General features: G+C 37.9%; 1 protein-coding gene across 1 annotated transcript in view; it reads right to left on the bottom strand.

The window, feature by feature from the left end:
• The window catches only part of CLMN (calmin), a 427590-nt gene that overhangs the window by 204184 nt on the left and 204074 nt on the right, over positions 1–19332 (bottom strand). Inside the window, exon 2 of the mRNA XM_053697501.1 lies at positions 10869–10930. Within this exon, the coding sequence (XP_053553476.1) occupies positions 10869–10930 (62 nt within the window). The remainder of the gene's footprint in view (positions 1–10868; positions 10931–19332) is intronic.

Here is a 19332-nt window from a genome sequence, read left to right as displayed (position 1 = left end):
CAGGGTCCAAAAAACAGCAGCAATGTTTCGGGCAAACAATCTGCCCAAACAAGCTACCCAATTGTTTGCCCGAAACGTTGCTGCTGTTTTTTGGACCCTGTATGCACAAATAAAGGTTATTGTTTGTTACTAGCTGGAGAACTTTTTGTACTTTGATTCTATTGGGTCTGGATAACCCTCTCCGTGCTCAGTATTTCTTGGTGGGTGCTGTATTCTATCTACCCACTAGTAATTGGTATGACGTTGTGGACTCTCCATATCTTAGGAAAGAAATATTGTTTAATCTTGTTCATATGTATTTAATGATATAATATATCTTCCTGGGGTATATTGCCAGGTTTACAGACCTGTCCTGTGTGTGCTGCCGAGTTTATCTATACACATTATTTGACTACTATTTTCATAGGCCGTTACTATAGTGTGTAACAATTTGGTTTTGAACTGTATAGGACACATAGGGTAATTTATAAGTACACTAAAGTGCCAAATTTGTAGCAAATAAATGTTACACTTATGTGTCATTTGAAGCATGCAAGCAAGACTTTTGTTGGATACTAATATTGTCATGACTGTTTAATTGATTTAATGAGGTTTAACAATACTAAGAAAACTAAGAAATTGAATAAATATGAATATTTGTTGTTAATATTAAATATCTTAGTTGGAATCCGTTTTACTTACTAACTATTCCTATGTATGTAATTCTCTAAACTCCATATGAATAATATCAGTTAGTTTCTCTCTACTATGTTGCTTTGAATGAGTTAAATAAAGGCCAATTTTAGGCAGTCTATGATTACGGTGGGAAGACCGAAACCGGTCAGACGTTTGTATGGCCAATTTTATTTGATGGATTCCATGTAATTTTAACAATGTTTGAATACAGGATCACGTTTTACTTTTAGAGGCTCTACGGAACTTTTTTTTTCTCATCTCAAGTTTGTTTCACACAATTGCAGCTTATGATTTTTCTTTTGATCAGTGATATATATTTTTATTTTACCCACAGGCCCTTATAGTGAAACTGAAACTTTTTATACACCTGTAGAAGACCTCACAACCATTTCAGATATTGTAGAAACGTCAAGGGTTCGGAGCTCTGAGCTCTGTCCCACCTGCAGCTTCCCCCATCAAAGCAAATGCCCTAATTTTCAGTGGCTGCCCAGCTCTGTTCATGTCACACGGACTTTGCCCAACTCCATCCAATGACACCACGCTAGCAGCACACCCTGTGTAAATGGCCCTCAATAAAAACGGTGGACAACTAACTAGTCTCTGTCACCTCTCGGTCCTGGAAAGCCTGTGGAAATGTAAGGATGCTATAATCACATTGTGGGACAACCTATGTTAGCTTATTTGTTCAGAGAATTTCCATATTCAGCCATGAATATAAAGGTAATTTTTTCAGAGTCAACTTCAGCCTCAAATGCATGTCTGATGGCTTCTGTGTCCTGTAATGTTAATAAATGTAACATATGACTCTAAATTAGTGAGAACGGCAGACTTTGCACACAGCCCAAACACAGCTTTACACTTTAGATATTTCACAAAACCAAAAACACCAGATTCCCCCCTCATCAATCACTGCCTGATTAAGCAGTACCACGGCTCCTATAATGTTCTCTGTCAGTAATCTAAACAACCTATAAATTACCCTCACATTGAAGAATGAATTAGGAAAGAGAAACTGAACTGGGAACTTATGCCTCTGACCTCCATCAAAATTACAAACCTAAGTAAGGTTGCAGGATATCCCAGAGGTACTGGGCCCTCACATATTACTCTGAGAATATTATAAACTCCAGGAAATCTCATCTTTAACAATAGCCAATGTTTGAATAAATACCTCCCTAATTTGCAAATACAAAAGAGTTATTGGCTCCTTTCAAAGCTTACTATGCATAGAATGTTTTGACGAGCACAGAACTGGAAACGTGTTATCATGAGTTTACACAAATCTTTACAGCCATAACTGTCCAGTTTAAAAAAAAATAAAGAAAATTAAAAGGATCATTAACATTAACCTTATTGCTGTTTATAGCAGTAAAATACATCTGAAAAATGATCCGCGGTATTTAAAGGGACAGTCTAGTATAAATTAAACTTTCATTATTCCGATAGGACTTTTAATTTTAATCAACTTTCCAATTTACTTTTATCATCAAATTTGCTTTTTTTCTATTGGTATTCTTAGTTTAAACTAAACCTAGGTAGGCTCATATGCTAGTTTCTAAGTCTTTGAGGGCTGCCTCTTATCACATGCTTTTTAAATCTCTTTTCAACACAAAGAGACAGAAAGTTCACGTGGGCTATATAGATAACACTGTGTTCAGGCACAGGGGGTTATTTAAGATTTAGCACAAAAACAGAATTTATGTTTACCTGATAAATTTCTTTCTCCAACGGTGTGTCCGGTCCACGGCGTCATCCTTACTTGTGGGATATTCTCTTCCCCAACAGGAAATGGCAAAGAGCCCAGCAAAGCTGGTCACATGATCCCTCCTAGGCTCCGCCTACCCCAGTCATTCGACCGACGTTAAGGAGGAATAATAGCATAGGAGAAACCATATGGTACCGTGGTGACTGTAGTTAAAGAAAATAAATTATCAGACCTGATTAAAAAACCAGGGCGGGCCGTGGACCGGACACACCGTTGGAGAAAGAAATTTATCAGGTAAACATAAATTCTGTTTTCTCCAACATAGGTGTGTCCGGTCCACGGCGTCATCCTTACTTGTGGGAACCAATACCAAAGCTTTAGGACACGGATGAAGGGAGGGAGCAAATCAGGTCACCTAAATGGAAGGCACCACGGCTTGCAAAACCTTTCTCCCAAAAATAGCCTCAGAAGAAGCAAAAGTATCAAACTTGTAAAATTTGGTAAAAGTGTGCAGTGAAGACCAAGTCGCTGCCCTACATATCTGATCAACAGAAGCCTCGTTCTTGAAGGCCCATGTGGAAGCCACAGCCCTAGTGGAATGAGCCGTGATTCTTTCGGGAGGCTGCCGTCCGGCAGTCTCGTAAGCCAATCTGATGATGCTTTTAATCCAAAAAGAGAGAGAGGTAGAAGTTGCTTTTTGACCTCTCCTTTTACCTGAATAAACAACAAACAGGGAAGATGTTTGTCTAAATTCCTTTGTAGCATCTAAATAGAATTTTAGAGCGCGAACAACATCCAAATTGTGCAACAAGCGTTCCTTCTTTGAAACTGGTTTCGGACACAGAGAAGGTACGATAATCTCCTGGTTAATGTTTTTGTTAGAAACAACTTTTGGAAGAAAACCAGGTTTAGTACGTAAAACCACCTTATCTGCATGGAACACCAGATAAGGAGGAGAACACTGCAGAGCAGATAATTCTGAAACTCTTCTAGCAGAAGAAATTGCAACTAAAAACAAAACTTTCCAAGATAATAACTTAATATCAACGGAATGTAAGGGTTCAAACGGAACCCCCTGAAGAACTGAAAGAACTAGATTGAGACTCCAAGGAGGAGTCAAAGGTTTGTAAACAGGCTTGATTCTAACCAGAGCCTGAACAAAGGCTTGAACATCTGGCACAGCTGCCAGTTTTTTGTGAAGTAACACCGACAAGGCAGAAATCTGTCCCTTCAGGGAACTTGCCGATAATCCTTTTTCCAATCCTTCTTGAAGGAAGGATAGAATCCTAGGAATCTTAACCTTGTCCCAAGGGAATCCTTTAGATTCACACCAACAGATATATTTTTTCCAAATTTTGTGGTAAATCTTTCTAGTTACAGGCTTTCTGGCCTGAACAAGAGTATCGATAACAGAATCTGAGAAACCTCGCTTCGATAAAATCAAGCGTTCAATCTCCAAGCAGTCAGCTGGAGTGAAACCAGATTCGGATGTTCGAACGGACCCTGAACAAGAAGGTCTCGTCTCAAAGGTAGCTTCCAAGGTGGAGCCGATGACATATTCACCAGATCTGCATACCAAGTCCTGCGTGGCCACGCAGGAGCTATCAAGATCACCGACGCCCTCTCCTGATTGATCCTGGCTACCAGCCTGGGGATGAGAGGAAACGGCGGGAACACATAAGCTAGTTTGAAGGTCCAAGGTGCTACTAGTGCATCCACTAGAGCCGCCTTGGGATCCCTGGATCTGGACCCGTAGCAAGGAACTTTGAAGTTCTGACGAGAGGCCATCAGATCCATGTCTGGAATGCCCCAAAGTTGAGAGACTTGGGCAAAGATTTCCGGATGGAGTTCCCACTCCCCCGGATGCAATGTCTGACGACTCAGAAAATCCGCTTCCCAATTTTCCACTCCCGGGATGTGGATAGCAGACAGGTGGCAGGAGTGAGACTCCGCCCATAGAATAATCTTGGTCACTTCTTCCATCGCTAGGGAACTCCTTGTTCCCCCCTGATGGTTGATGTACGCAACAGTCGTCATGTTGTCTGATTGAAACCGTATGAACTTGGTCCTCGCTAGCTGAGGCCAAGCCTTGAGAGCATTGAATATCGCTCTCAGTTCCAGAATATTTATCGGTAGAAGAGATTCTTCCCGAGACCAAAGACCCTGAGCTTTCAGGGATCCCCAGACCGCGCCCCAGCCCATCAGACTGGCGTCGGTCGTGACAATGACCCACTCTGGTCTGTGGAATGTCATCCCTCGTGACAGGTTGTCCAGGGACAGCCACCAACGGAGTGAGTCTCTGGTCCTCTGATTTACTTGTATCTTTGGAGACAAGTCTGTATAGTCCCCATTCCACTGACTGAGCATGCACAGTTGTAATGGTCTTAGATGAATGCGCGCAAAAGGAACTATGTCCATTGTCGCTACCATCAACCCGATCACTTCCATGCACTGAGCTACGGAAGGAAGAGGAACGGAATGAAGTATTCGACAAGAGTCCAGAAGCTTTGTCTTTCTGGCCTCTGTTAGAAAAATCCTCATTTCTGAGGAGTCTATAATTGTTCCCAAGAAGGGAACCCTTGATGACGGGGATAGAGAACTCTTTTCCACGTTCACTTTCCAGCCGTGCGATCTGAGAAAGGCCAGGACGATGTCCGTGTGAGCCTTTGCTCGAGGGAGGGACGACGCTTGAATCAGAATGTCGTCCAGGTAAGGTACAACTGCAATGCCCCTTGGTCTTAGCACAGCTAGAAGGGACCCTAGTACCTTTGTGAAAATCCTTGGAGCAGTGGCTAATCCGAAAGGAAGCGCCACGAACTGGTAATGTTTGTCCAGGAATGCAAACCTTAGGAACCGATGATGTTCCTTGTGGATAGGAATATGTAGATACGCATCCTTTAAATCCACCGTGGTCATGAATTGACCTTCCTGGATGGAAGGAAGGATAGTTCGAATGGTTTCCATCTTGAAAGATGGGACCTTGAGAAATTTGTTTAAGATCTTGAGATCTAGGATTGGTCTGAACGTTCCCTCTTTTTTGGGAACTATGAACAGATTGGAGTAGAACCCCATCCCTTGTTCTCTCAATGGAACAGGATGAATCACTCCCATTTTTAACAGGTCTTCTACACAATGTAAGAACGCCTGTCTTTTTATGTGGTCTGAAGACAACTGAGACCTGTGGAACCTTCCCCTTGGGGGAAGTCCCTTGAATTCCAGAAGATAACCCTGGGAGACTATTTCTAGCGCCCAAGGATCCAGAACATCTCTTGCCCAAGCCTGAGCGAAGAGAGAGAGTCTGCCCCCCACCAGATCCGGTCCCGGATCGGGGGCCGATATTTCATGCTGTCTTGGTAGCAGTGGCAGGTTTCTTTGCCTGCTTTCCCTTGTTCCAGCCTTGCATTGGTCTCCAAGCTGGCTTGGCCTGAGAAGTATTACCCTCTTGCTTAGAGGACGTAGCACCTTGGGCTGGTCCGTTTTTACGAAAGGGACGAAAATTAGGTCTATTTTTTGCCTTGAAAGGCCGATCCTGAGGAAGGGCATGGCCCTTACCCCCAGTGATATCAGAGATAATCTCTTTCAAGTCAGGACCAAACAGCGTTTTCCCCTTGAAAGGAATGTTTAGTAGCTTGTTCTTGGAAGACGCATCAGCCGACCAAGATTTCAACCAAAGCGCTCTGCGCGCCACAATAGCAAACCCAGAATTCTTAGCCGCTAACTTAGCCAATTGCAAAGAGGCGTCTAGAGTGAAAGAATTAGCCAATTTGAGAGCATTGACTCTGTCCATAATCTCCTCATAAGGAGGAGAGTCACTATCGAGCACCTTAATCAGTTCATCAAACCAGAAATATGCGGCTGTAGTGACAGGGACAATGCATGAAATGGGTTGTAGAAGGTAACCCTGCTGAACAAACATCTTTTTAAGCAAACCTTCTAATTTTTTATCCATAGGATCTTTGAAAGCACAACTATCCTCTATGGGAATAGTGGTGCGTTTGTTTAAAGTAGAAACCGCTCCCTCGACCTTGGGGACTGACTGCCATAAGTCCTTTCTGGGGTCGACCATAGGAAACAATTTTTTAAATATGGGGGGAGGGACGAAAGGAATACCGGGCCTTTCCCATTCTTTATTAACAATGTCCGCCACCCGCTTGGGTATAGGAAAAGCTTCTGGGAGCCCCGGCACCTCTAGGAACTTGTCCATTTTACATAGTTTCTCTGGGATGACCAAATTTTCACAATCATCCAGAGTGGATAATACCTCCTTAAGCAAAATGCGGAGATGTTCCAATTTAAATTTAAAAGTAATCACATCAGATTCAGCCTGCTGAGAAATGTTCCCTAAATCAGTAATTTCTCCCTCAGACAAAACCTCCCTGGCTCCCTCAGATTGGGTTAGGGGCCCTTCAGAGATATTAATATCAGCGTCGTCATGCTCTTCAGTAACTAAAACAGAGCATCCACGCTTACGCTGACAAGGGTTCATTTTGGCTAAAATGTTTTTGACAGAATTATCCATTACAGCCGTTAATTGTTGCATAGTAAGGAGTATTGGCGCGCTAGATGTACTAGGGGCCTCCTGAGTGGGCAAGACTCGTGTAGACGAAGGAGGGAATGATGCAGTACCATGCTTACTCCCCTCACTTGAGGAATCATCTTGGGCATCATTGTCATTATCACATAAATCACATTTATTTAAATGAATAGGAATTCTGGCTTCCCCACATTCAGAACACAGTCTATCTGGTAGTTCAGACATGTTAAACAGGCATAAACTTGATAAGAAAGTACAAAAAACGTTTTGAAATAAAACCGTTACTGTCACTTTAAATTTTAAACTGAACACACTTTATTACTGCAATTGCGAAAAAACATGAAGGAATTGTTCAAAATTCACCAAACTTTCACCACAGTGTCTTAAAGCCTTGAAAATATTGCACACCAATTTTGGAAGCTTTAACCCTTAAAATAACGGAACCGGAGCCGTTTTAAGCTTTAACCCCTTTACAGTCCCTGGTATCTGCTTTGCTGAGACCCAACCAAACCCAAGGGGAATACGATACCAAATGATGCCTTCAGAAGTCTTTTATCAGTATCAGAGCTCCTCTCACATGCGACTGCATGCCATGCCTCTCAAAAACAAGTGCGCAACACCGGCGCGAAAATGAGACTCTGCCTATGCTTTGGGAAAGCCCCTAAAGAATAAGGTGTCTAAAACAGTGCCTGCCGATATAATTATATCAAAATACCCAGAATAAATGATTCCTCAAGGCTAAATAAGTGTTAATATCAATCGATTTAGCCCAAAAAATGTCTACAGTCTAAATAAGCCCTTGTGAAGCCCTTATTTACAATCGTAATAAACATGGCTTACCGGATCCCATAGGGAAAATGACAGCTTCCAGCATTACATCGTCTTGTTAGAATGTGTCATACCTCAAGCAGCAAAGGACTGCAAACTGTTCCCCCAACTGAAGTTAATGCTCTCAACAGTCCTGTGTGGAACAGCCATGGATTTTAGTTACGGTTGCTAAAATCATTTTCCTCATACAAACAGAATTCTTCATCTCTTTTCTGTTTCTGAGTAAATAGTACGTACCAGCACTATTTGAAAATAACAAACTCTTGATTGAATAATGAAAAACTACAGTTAAACACTAAAAAACTCTAAGCCATCTCCGTGGAGATGTTGCCTGTACAACGGCAAAGAGAATGACTGGGGTAGGCGGAGCCTAGGAGGGATCATGTGACCAGCTTTGCTGGGCTCTTTGCCATTTCCTGTTGGGGAAGAGAATATCCCACAAGTAAGGATGACGCCGTGGACCGGACACACCTATGTTGGAGAAACAATGCTAAATTTAAGACAATAGATAATAAACAGTCACAGTCATGTGATCAGGGGGCTGGAAGAAGGTTCCTAGATACAAGGTAATCACAGAGGTAAAAAGTACATTAATATAACTGTTGGTTATGTAAAACTGGGGAATGAGTAATAAAGGGATTATCTATCTTTTAAAACAATAACAATTCTATGGTAGACTGTCCCTTTAATCTTCCTCCTCCCTCATATTGTCTCGTCATTTGCTCTTATGATAGGGAAAGTATTATTTGCAGTAGCAGTGGACATACTAGGTGGTTTAGGGATATTAAACCCCAAAAAATGATTAGACAAAATAAAGCTGCATTATTCATTACAAAACTATTCTCTAATATGAACGTGCATTATCACACAGCTTACAATTTGTGTTTAATGTTACTTTAAAGGGAGAATTTACTAAAAATGCTATTATTCATAAAGAAGTGAAGCTTTTAAATCTAGATTTAAAAAAAAAAAAAAAAACATTTTAAATGTTTTTGTCTGACAAATGTCAAGTAAAAGCTGTTTAAATCTCAATTGAAACTAATAACTGCAATATCATGTGAATACTTCTTTGTCTGATAGGTACAATGGGCATTACCAACTATTAGCATGAGCAAGGTGCATCTATCACTCTGGAAACACAGAGCACTGCTGGTCTTGAGGGGAAATTGCCACTAATCCAATCAGCAGCGCTAGTTACAGTTGTGCAACTAGCCCTCCGGATTGGATCAGCAGCAGTTTCTACTAAAGAACAACAGTGCTCTGTGGGTCCGAAGCAGTACTTCTACTGTGCATTTAACCCCTTTGCAGTTGCTAAACACACAGTGGTGCAGTGTCAATAGTCTTAAAAATACATGATTTAACCAATCAGACCATGCAATTTTTGTTGTATTTATTTATTAACTATTATAGCCCTTTAAGAGACATTTTAATAGCCTCCTTTCTGGCTTTTTACAATCAAGAGGAACAGCTTCTCTGTCATTATGCTCTGTCTTTCTACCTTTGTAGTCCATGCCAGAAATTATGCACTTGCACAGCATTTTTTTCTGTACAACATTATGGCAGCCATCTTGAAAAACCTGTCACCATATTTGGAAAGAAAAATTCATACGCTTTCTTTAGATTATGCGATGTTATGCAGGAGGGAGGTACACAGAGGACAGGCCAGGCCCCACAAATACAGGGGAAAAAAAGGATACAATTAAAGGAATAGTTTAGTAAAAATTACACTTTCATGATTCAGATAGAGCATGCAATTTTAAGCAACTTTCTAATTTACTCCTATTATCAATTTTTCTTCGTTCTCTTGGTATCTTTATTTGAAAAAGCAAGAATGTAAGCTTAGAAGTCAGCTCATTTTTGGTTCAGCACCTGAGTAAAGCTTGCTGATTGGTGGCTATATTTAGACACCAATCAGCAATCTTTACCCAGATGCTGAACCAAAAATGAGCCGGCTCTTAAAGGACCAGTCAACACAGTAGATTTGCATAATCAACAAATGCAATATAATAAGACAATGCAATAGCACTTAGTCTGAACTTCAAATGAGTAGTAGATTTTTTTTTCTGACAATTTTAAAAGTTCACAAATGCATACACGTACCATGTAACAGCCATCAGCCATTCACAAATGCATACACGTACCATGTGACAGCCAACCATGTGACAGCCATCAGCCATTCACAAATGCATACACATACCATGTGACAGCCATCAGCCATTCACAAATGCAAACACACTTATTCTTGCACATGCTCAGTAGGAGCTGGTGACTCAAAAAGTTTAAATATAAAAAGACTGTGCACATTTTGTTAATTGAAGTAAATTGGAAAGTTGTTTAAAATTGCATGCTCTATCTGAATCATGAAAGTTTAATTTTGATTGAGTGTCCCTTTAAGCTTACATTCCTGCTTTTTCAAATAAAGATACCAAGAAAACGAAGAAAAATTGATAATAGGAGTAAATTAGAAAGTTACTTAAAATTGCATGCGCTATCTGAATCATGAACGTTTAAATTTGACTAAACTATTCCTTTAATAAGGAAAGTATATCACAGGGATTTTTTTAGTCTATACAATTAAAATTGTGTTTCATGTGCCTTTAAAAGTAAATTAAACACAAAACTACATTCCATATAAATAAATACATTTTCTTCAATGTACATGCATTATTTATTTTGCTTGGTTTAGCTGCAAAATACTTTTATAAATTGCCTTGTGTCACACTCCGTAAAGAAGCTGAAAGTCATATTCAGTATTTAAGTATGCTGCAAATTACCTAACTACTAAACAGTGATTGCGTAGAATTGTGCACAATTTTGCTAGCCCTAATTAGGCAAATCAAGGTATATACAGTATATACAATATAAGTATATCCCTGTGCAATATCACTTAAATGTCTAAATTGTAAGTTGAATGAACAGAAGAGTATTTGCTAAATAAAATTAAAAACTAAAAGTTTAGATTTACTATATTAAAAATACAGGCCCCTCAGTAGGAACTATATATAGATATATATATATAGAGAGAGAGAGTGAGAGAGTGAGAGAATGAGTGAGAGAGTGAGAGAGTGAGAAAGAGAGAGAGAGAGAAAGAGTATATTTACTACTGTGTACTGGAACCAGTCTTACCTTTTCTAGATGAAGATTGACCCACCTGGTGAATGTTCTTTTCTGCACGTTCTCCCTTTCAACTGGATTTAAAAACAGAAACAATATTTAGAAAAAGCTTCTCAGCCATCATATTTCACTAATTCAGAGGCACTAAAATGATGAAGTCAAAGCTAGAACTCTTCATCCTTTTTTCATCTATAATTATATATTAAATACCTATATTAATGATTCAGAGGATTGACCCTGCAACATTCTACTAAAGGACTGCTTGATAATTGCATATAATTATTTATATGTGTCCTTATATTAAAGTAAAGTAGATAAAATAATCTTGAGGCTTTTGTGTATTTTCCGGGACTGCTAATTTTTCTAACAAACTTTTTAAATGCTTTTATCGCAGATCACATTCAAGGCAGTCTCTAATAAATATCTTTGAAATTTGGCAGTTTTGTGGATAACCTCAGTGACCATAAATGCAGAAAATAACTTAATTGAGTAACTTTGGAGTTATCAAGTGCTGGGGAAAAAAATGTTGTTGTTTTTCCCTTGTATCTTTGAAAGGAAAGTGATTAGCTCAACCCACAGAAAAAATGTAGCACCAATCTTTATGAAATTTGCCATTCCGCTACATTTTATTCTCTAGAAGATGCTATTTTTGGTGAACGAATGGACAGTGTATTCTAATATATCAAGGTTTGAAGTATTTTATTTTTAGATATTTTGAGAATGTTTAGTAGAAATAAACAGAGACATGATCAGTAGTAAATAGGCAGCAGATGTTTGTGGGAGTTGTAAACCTAGACATTGGATTATATGCTGCTGAACCACAAACACTACACACACACCACACATGCTACCCAATAGCATACAACCTATTACATAAACACTACACACACCATACCTAATCACATACAACCTACCCTTGACAAATTTCTCAGAATAATGTTAAACAGACAAATTCAATTTTTCTTCGTTTTCTTAGGATCTTTATTTGAAGAAAAAAAAAAAAAGCAGGAATGTAAGCTTAGGAGATGGCCCATTTTTGGTTTAAAAGAGAACAAAGAACAATTGATAATATATAGAAGTAAATTTCTCATACACAAACGCACACATAAAGGTACTAACACTCACACACACCTACTCAGTCAGAGCACAAGCACACACACTGCTGTAAAAAACCTTCCAGTCGCTGATTTGTAAGTATACTCTTGTGCAAAAGCCCGATTAACAGGCAGGCTAGTGCACAAACAAATTAGTGCCTATTTAGGGCTAGAGTACAAGTGAAGCACTAATTTATAACTCGCCTGCAAACAGGCAAATTTGCCCATTTGGGGGCGCGTCATAACTAACCAGCCTTTACAAAATGACTGGGTATTGCTACCTATCGCTGCGCGACTTATCCCCTTTGCGGCGCTAGTTCTCATGCCGTGTCTCACCGTGCACCTCACCTGTAATACCAGAGCACATTTGCGTGCGCTGGTATTACGAAGTGGAGAACAAATATCGCTTTAGCAAAAGCGATATTTTGTACTCCACTTATAATCTGGTCCTTAAAGGGATATGAAACCCAAAATGTTTATTTGATGGTTCAGATACAGCAAACAATTTTAAAAAATTTCCAATGTACTACTATTATTTAATTTGCATTGGTATCCTTTGTTGAAAAGCATACCTAGGTAAGCTCAAGAGATGGGAGCTAGCTGCCGATTGGTGGCTGCACATAAATGCCTGTTGTCATGGATTTACCAATGTTATCAGCTATCTCCTAGTGGTGCATTGCTACTCCTTCAGTTAAGGATACAAAAGAGAATGAAGCAAAATTGATAATAGAAGTTGGAAACTTGTTTAAAATTGTAAGCTCTATCTGAATTATCAAAGAAATAAATTAGGGTTAATGTCCCTTTAAGCTCCAAAATCATCACCAGGTCCATGTACGTGGTTATTAATCTTTCTCTTTTTTTAAATACAGAAAAAAAACTAAACTAAAGCAGCTCCGTTTTTTAAACGGGTTGGAACAGTAGCACAATTATAAGTCTAAGGGACATTAAACACTTTGAGATGGTAATTTAAAAAAAACTGCATTACACTTTCATTATTTATTTTGTCCCCCTTTCATGTAATTTCATTCTGAAATTGGGAGCTTTTCAGTTCCTGTTAGAAATTAAAGTGCAGAACACTGTTGTATTACACACAGCTATTGGCTGCACACTCAAGTGACCTATTTATAACTGTCCCTAATTGGCCACAGCAGAGAAGGTAACCTAAGTTACAACATGGCAGCTCCCATTGTTTTATAGACACTAAAACTTTACACTTATTTTGTCAACAACTAATGAAACTTTAGAAAATAAATCTACGTTATTTTTAGACTAATCTTTTCTTTGAATGCATCATTCTTTCTAGCATTTGTTTAGTGTTTAATGTCCCTTTAAGGCCATACAGGCATATTTCAAAATATATATTACTGTCATGGCTACTAGCATTTTCCCAACTCTGTGGTTGGATGTCTCAATTGAGAATTATTTATAGTCTATAGACTGTGATATATTCAAAGTCTTTGACTCCAATAACAATTATTGTGTGTGCGAAGGAGTTAAAATGAAAAACGATCTGAATGAGACTGCCATGAAAATCAAAGAGCTGTTTGCAGTGGATTTGTCTTCATTAAATGTGCATCAAAGGCAGCCAATTCTACTTTGGAGGAATTGCAAATCAGATTGAAGCAAAGGATAAATGAAACCTCATATTGCAGTTAAATTGGTCGGGTGCGCGCTGATGGAGACGAGATTGGTTTAAAAAATGAAGAAAGAACGCTTGTTACACAAATAGAGGCATTGCAATGAACAAATCCTCACTTTGTGTATCCTTGTAATCTCTACACTGATCGTGGGGTTTTCCAATACAATGAATGCTTTATTGTTTAATTTCTGTTTGGTTGCAAAAAACATTAAAAAAAATGTAAAGAGATATAGAGTAAATGACAAATTTAAAAATAAAAGTGCCAAAACAAACAGACCAATCCAAACTGCTGTCCTGCAATCTTAGTGAAATATAATTTAGAATTAAAGGGCCAAATTAGTGGAAAAATGACTGCTCTATTCCGTTAAAGCATGTCATTTTATGTCTATCAACTCTTCTGTGTATTTAAACCCCGCAAAGGGGTTAACACACAATAGATGTGCCGCACATCTGAGTTGTGGGACTAGTGCTGCTGATTGTAGGAGCCACAGGTTACACTCTGGAACAGTAGCGCACAGTGGGTCCAGAGTAGGGATGGGCGAATGTTTCGCAACATTCGAAAAATGAAACAAATTTTAACACATTCGTTCGTTCGAATCGAATTTCCAAAGTTTACATAACATTCTAACATTCGAATTTTACGATTACATTCCAAAATATTTGTTTCGAAAAATTTGAATTTATATATTTGTAATAGTATTTCAAATGCTTTCTTTCAATGTAATATTCGAATTATGCAATATTCAATCGAAATAGAAACATTCAAATTGATATATTTGTATCTATTATGTATCAATGTACTAGATTCCCTACCACATGAACTATTGAACTTCTGAATAGTATTTGTTAAATAGAATGTTAAATTCGAAATTTCGAATGTGGACATTCGATCGAATTATAAACATTCGAATTCGAAAGTGACATTAGAAAACTGTAAATAGTATTCGATTATAGAATTGTTAAGAATATTCATTCGAATCAACATACGGATTTGTAATTCGAATTTCGTTAATAACATTTGTTCTAACATTCGAATTCGGAAATTTACGCACATTCGCCCATCCCTAGTCCAGAGCAGCATCTCTACTGTGTGTTTAACCCGTTTGCAGGGGTTAAACACAAAGGAAAGCAGGGTCAATAGTCGTGAAATTACATGCTCTAACAGATTGGAGTATGTATAGACCGTTAAATATAAAATCAATTTATTCTCTCCAGGCAAAGATGCAACAATGAATGATAACATTTTTTCAAATTTGTAATGATATGCGTCTGCTAATACTTGCAAATAGATACATTACTGGAACCTAGTGCAGAAGGAGAGTTCTTGTGCACAGACTTAAAACAATGGTTGTAGGAAGGAACAAAAGTACAAGAAAGGCTGGAAACCGCAGAACTTCATTTGGAAGACATGAAAAACACGACAACTGGAAGAAGACTTTACTGAACTTTGCAATCTTGCAGTCAGGAACGTATTGATGGAGCAACAAACTTTTTTAGCCCAGAAGCCCCTCTTTAAAATAAATTTCCTATAGGTAAGTTTTATTAGCCAAGTAATCACTGTGGTAATAGTGATCAAAAATGCCAATACTTTTATTGTAAATTAATATTTTAGTACCTAAATCTCATCACCCACTGATGATTACAGGCATCTTGTTTACATAGCATTTCTACAGAAACTACAGTAGTATTCATATTTTCAGTATAGGTGGTGGTTTCAACTGACAACAACAGCTATTTCAAATGACACAATAAAAGTAAAGGAGTAGTGTTGCCAAGTGTCCAGTATCCAATTAGACAGTCCAGTATTTTTGTGTAGATTTTACTGGACAGCTTGCTAAAAACTGAACACTTAAATATCCAGCTTTTTAAATTCTCCAGTTTTAGTTAAATGTAAAAGATCTCCTAGGCCTCTATGCATTACAAATATGGCACTGAAAGAAGTGCAGGCAATATTATGTGTGTTACTGGCAGTCAATGCGAGTAAAAAAGTGTTATGGGAAGTCATGTGGGCGTCAATTAACTGCTTTGTGTGTGCTCCTGTCAGTGCATGTGCAGCCAAAGAGAAAACATTATTTATGTGCAAGTTACCAGCAGCCAACCTGATAAAATGACTGCTCAGTTGTGAAACATATACATTTTGTGGTCAAAGGTGATACCTAAAGTAGAGACGATGTGTGACCCCACCTACCACTCGTACCCAGTCACCTACAGGGTGTCAGCTGGAAACCCTATAAAGGAGTTATTTGTAAATAATGTAATACACAGATAAGGGGAAAATTGGGAACGCATTCAAGTGGAGAAAATGCAACAGTAAAATGTCCATTTAACTCTCTCCCACTGACCTGCACTGTATATTTCTACCATTAAAAAAAAGAATGTATTGTTCTACTGCTCACGCTGTGCTTCTTTGGACAGAACACTTCTGTTGACTCACTAGAAATAATTCAAACAAACCATGCCTTGTATACACACTGAGTTGTACAACTGTGTACATAGCCTAAGCGCATGGCCAATATGACTCTATTCAAGCTGGGGTTCAATTAGCAGACGGATTCTAACCATACACATGAATTACAGACTAGCACTGACTCCCAGATCAGCCAAAGGTCAACACTCAGCATTCAGTGGGTCTCATTCCCTATTACTGGAATACGAGTCTAAAAAGGGAAATTACTACATGGAAACTGCTGGGTAAATCTGCTGAGCTGGCACTGGCAAAGGTTCTCCCATTAGTTAAATAAATCATTAGTGTGATGTTTGGACTTTGACTTCTAAAGTGTTTGTTTATAAGAGGAGTATGGCAGCTGGTTTTAGGGAGGCACAAAAGTACTCGATGACGTTCAGTTCTGCTGCTTTTTTCTGTTGTGCAGATGAAGTTTATGTGACACACCTAATTACAGCCGCACGTTGCGCCACAAGGCAAACTGCCACAGCTTATCGGCTAGGTCACTGTTAAATGGTATTATGTTTAGGTTTATAGACACACTGCTATTTGTATTCAGTTCATACTATGAGATTAAGTTTCACCCATAGCTCTGCTTTTTTATCCATTTCAAACTTTACTAGCATTTTTGCATTTGGGGCTAAATATAAATTGGTCACTGCAGCGATCAGTCACTGTGTATTATGTAGCAGGGTTAGCCTTTTGTTGTGTGGCATGTGCACTTCCATTTTTCAAAGGAAATGAAAAACCCACAATTTTTACATTACAGGAGTAAAAAAAAGGAAAAATAAATAATGACATTATACTGCATAGCATTTTTTTAATGAAGTATAATTAATCTAATGTTACAATCCTAAATATTGCTAAAAATACATAAACACTCCTGAGCTTACCTAGGTGTACACTACAACAAAGGATTCCAAAAGAACTAAGACAATTTAATAATAGATGTAAACTGGTGTGTGTGTATACAATTACTAGTCTTAAAGGGACATAAACCCATTTTTTTCATGATTCAGATAGAACATTCAATTTTAAACAACTTTCTAATTTTCTTCTTTTATCATATTTTCTTAATTTTCTTGGTATCCTTTATTGAAAAGCAGGGATACAACTTCAGGAGTGCACGTTTCTGCAGCACAATTTATACATCAGCAAGAGCGCTATATGGCAGCGCTATTTCCTGTCATGTAGTGTTTCAGACATATGCACGCTACCCGTCTAGATATCTCTTCAACAAAGAACAAAATGAGAAAAAAGAGAAAAAAAAAGATAATAGGAGTAAATTGGAAACTTTTTTTTTTTTTTTTAATTGTTTTCTCGGTCTGATACATGAAATAATTTTTTGGGGTTTCATGTCCCTTTAGTAAATACAATTATGGAAACCATCAGGTATATATTAAACAGAGTAATTACTACAAATACAGGTGGCCCTCATTTTACAACGGTTCAATTTACACCGTTTCAGAATAACAACCTTTTTTTCCAGTCATGTGACTGCTATTGAAAAGCATTGAGAAGCAGTGCATTTATTAAAATAGCCAGTAGGTGGAGCTGTCTGATTGTGTTGCAGCAAAGCCAAGTAAGCTGAAATTAATCAGTTTAACCAGACCAGATTGGAATGCATAGAAAGAACGGTTTGCAGAAAAATGCAAATGAAGTCTGTGTTGTGTGATTATTTTATTAGGTTTATAATGTTGTTTAGCAAATGTTTTTGTTCATCTAACTTAGTTTAATTATATATTCTGTGTTGTGTGATTATTTTATTAGGTTTATAATGCTGATTATCATTTAAAGTCTTCATTTCAAAGCTTTAAAAATAATGTATTAGGTGTTACTTATGATAATTTTGTGAGGGGCCTGGAACCTAACTCCCTCACTTCCCATTGACTTACATTATAAACTGGGTTTCAATTTACAACGGTTTTCGATTTACAACCATTCCTTCTGGAACCTAACCCCGGCGTAAACTGAGGGCTACCTGTACTTTACAATATATGTATGAATCTCCAGTGAAATAACTCGGTGTATATTGTATTATGTGTGATAAGCTGTAAAGCTGCAAACAGTAATATTGTCAGATGTTGACACAAGCCAATTCTCACAATAGCAACATTTATCTACTACACAGAACACTGGCGCATGCACCTCCCTAATTACCTGATTCCAACAGCAAATGCCAGTGACCTTGTCCAAATGTTCCCTTGTAATAACACTGGTGCTCTGATGAATTTCATGTGACCTGGTTTCCTTTCAGTTGCGTTTACGGAGCTGTCACATTCATATAGTTGTCGGTAAAACCTTAAATGTGACGTAGTGGGAAATGCCACAACATTTTATAAATCTCTTTAGACGTCTATATTAAATCTCTATAGATAAAATGCATTAAAAGATCTGTTTTTGTATAAGCTTTTTAAAAAGTCCAGAGCTTTTGTACAGACTCTGAAATACTAGAAAATCCCAAGGGATATTGCGTATTCAAAGAAAAAGGTGGTGTGAAAGGTTATATAGATAATCTGGTAATGCAACGTTTATTTGCATCCTGAACTAAACAAAGGGCATTATACTGTAAAAATGTATCCCTTTAAAGGAACACTTACGTCAAAATTATACTTTAACAATTCAGATAGAGCAAACATTTTTTCAATTAATTTCCATTATTAAAGTGTGAATATTCTTGATATGTGCACACTTTATTATTCATCAGCTCTTACTGAGCATGTGCAAGAATTCACAGTATATACATATATATGCATTTCGTGATTGGCTGATGTCTGTCACATGATGCAGGGAGACTGAATATTAACAGAAATGTGGAAAAAAACTACTACTCATTTGAAATTCAGAGTAAGTTCCAACGATTTACAAATAGCATATTTTCCTTTATTTTGCCATTTGAAATAGCAGAGTTTGACTGTTGAATCCACCACCTATACTGAGAATTTAAATACTGCGGTATTGGCTAAAGAAGGGCTATATAAACCAGAGATAGCAAAAGAAATTAAGCTCCCAGAGAAGGGATTGAAGAGAATGATACCAGCCCATTTGAAAAGGTCTCACTCCACCATCTTTGAATACAATGAACTCTTATGTCCCTTTAAACAGAATATTAAAATTCTATTGAGAGAAAATAAAATAATTTCAAGGGAAATGGCAGCTAAATTTAACTATTCACGACCAAGAATACAAATATTTCCAATTTTCTTTGCCTTAGTATCCTTTATATTAAAAGCCTAATAAAATAGGCCCAGGCACATTTATATGTCTCAAGCACTATATGGGCGAATGTGTTTACAGCAA

This window comes from Bombina bombina, chromosome 1, assembly GCF_027579735.1.
Source record: "Bombina bombina isolate aBomBom1 chromosome 1, aBomBom1.pri, whole genome shotgun sequence".
NCBI classification, from domain to species: domain Eukaryota; kingdom Metazoa; phylum Chordata; class Amphibia; order Anura; family Bombinatoridae; genus Bombina; species Bombina bombina.
The sequence above is the reverse complement of the archived record's forward strand: the minus strand, read 5'-3'. Positions and strand labels throughout refer to the sequence as shown.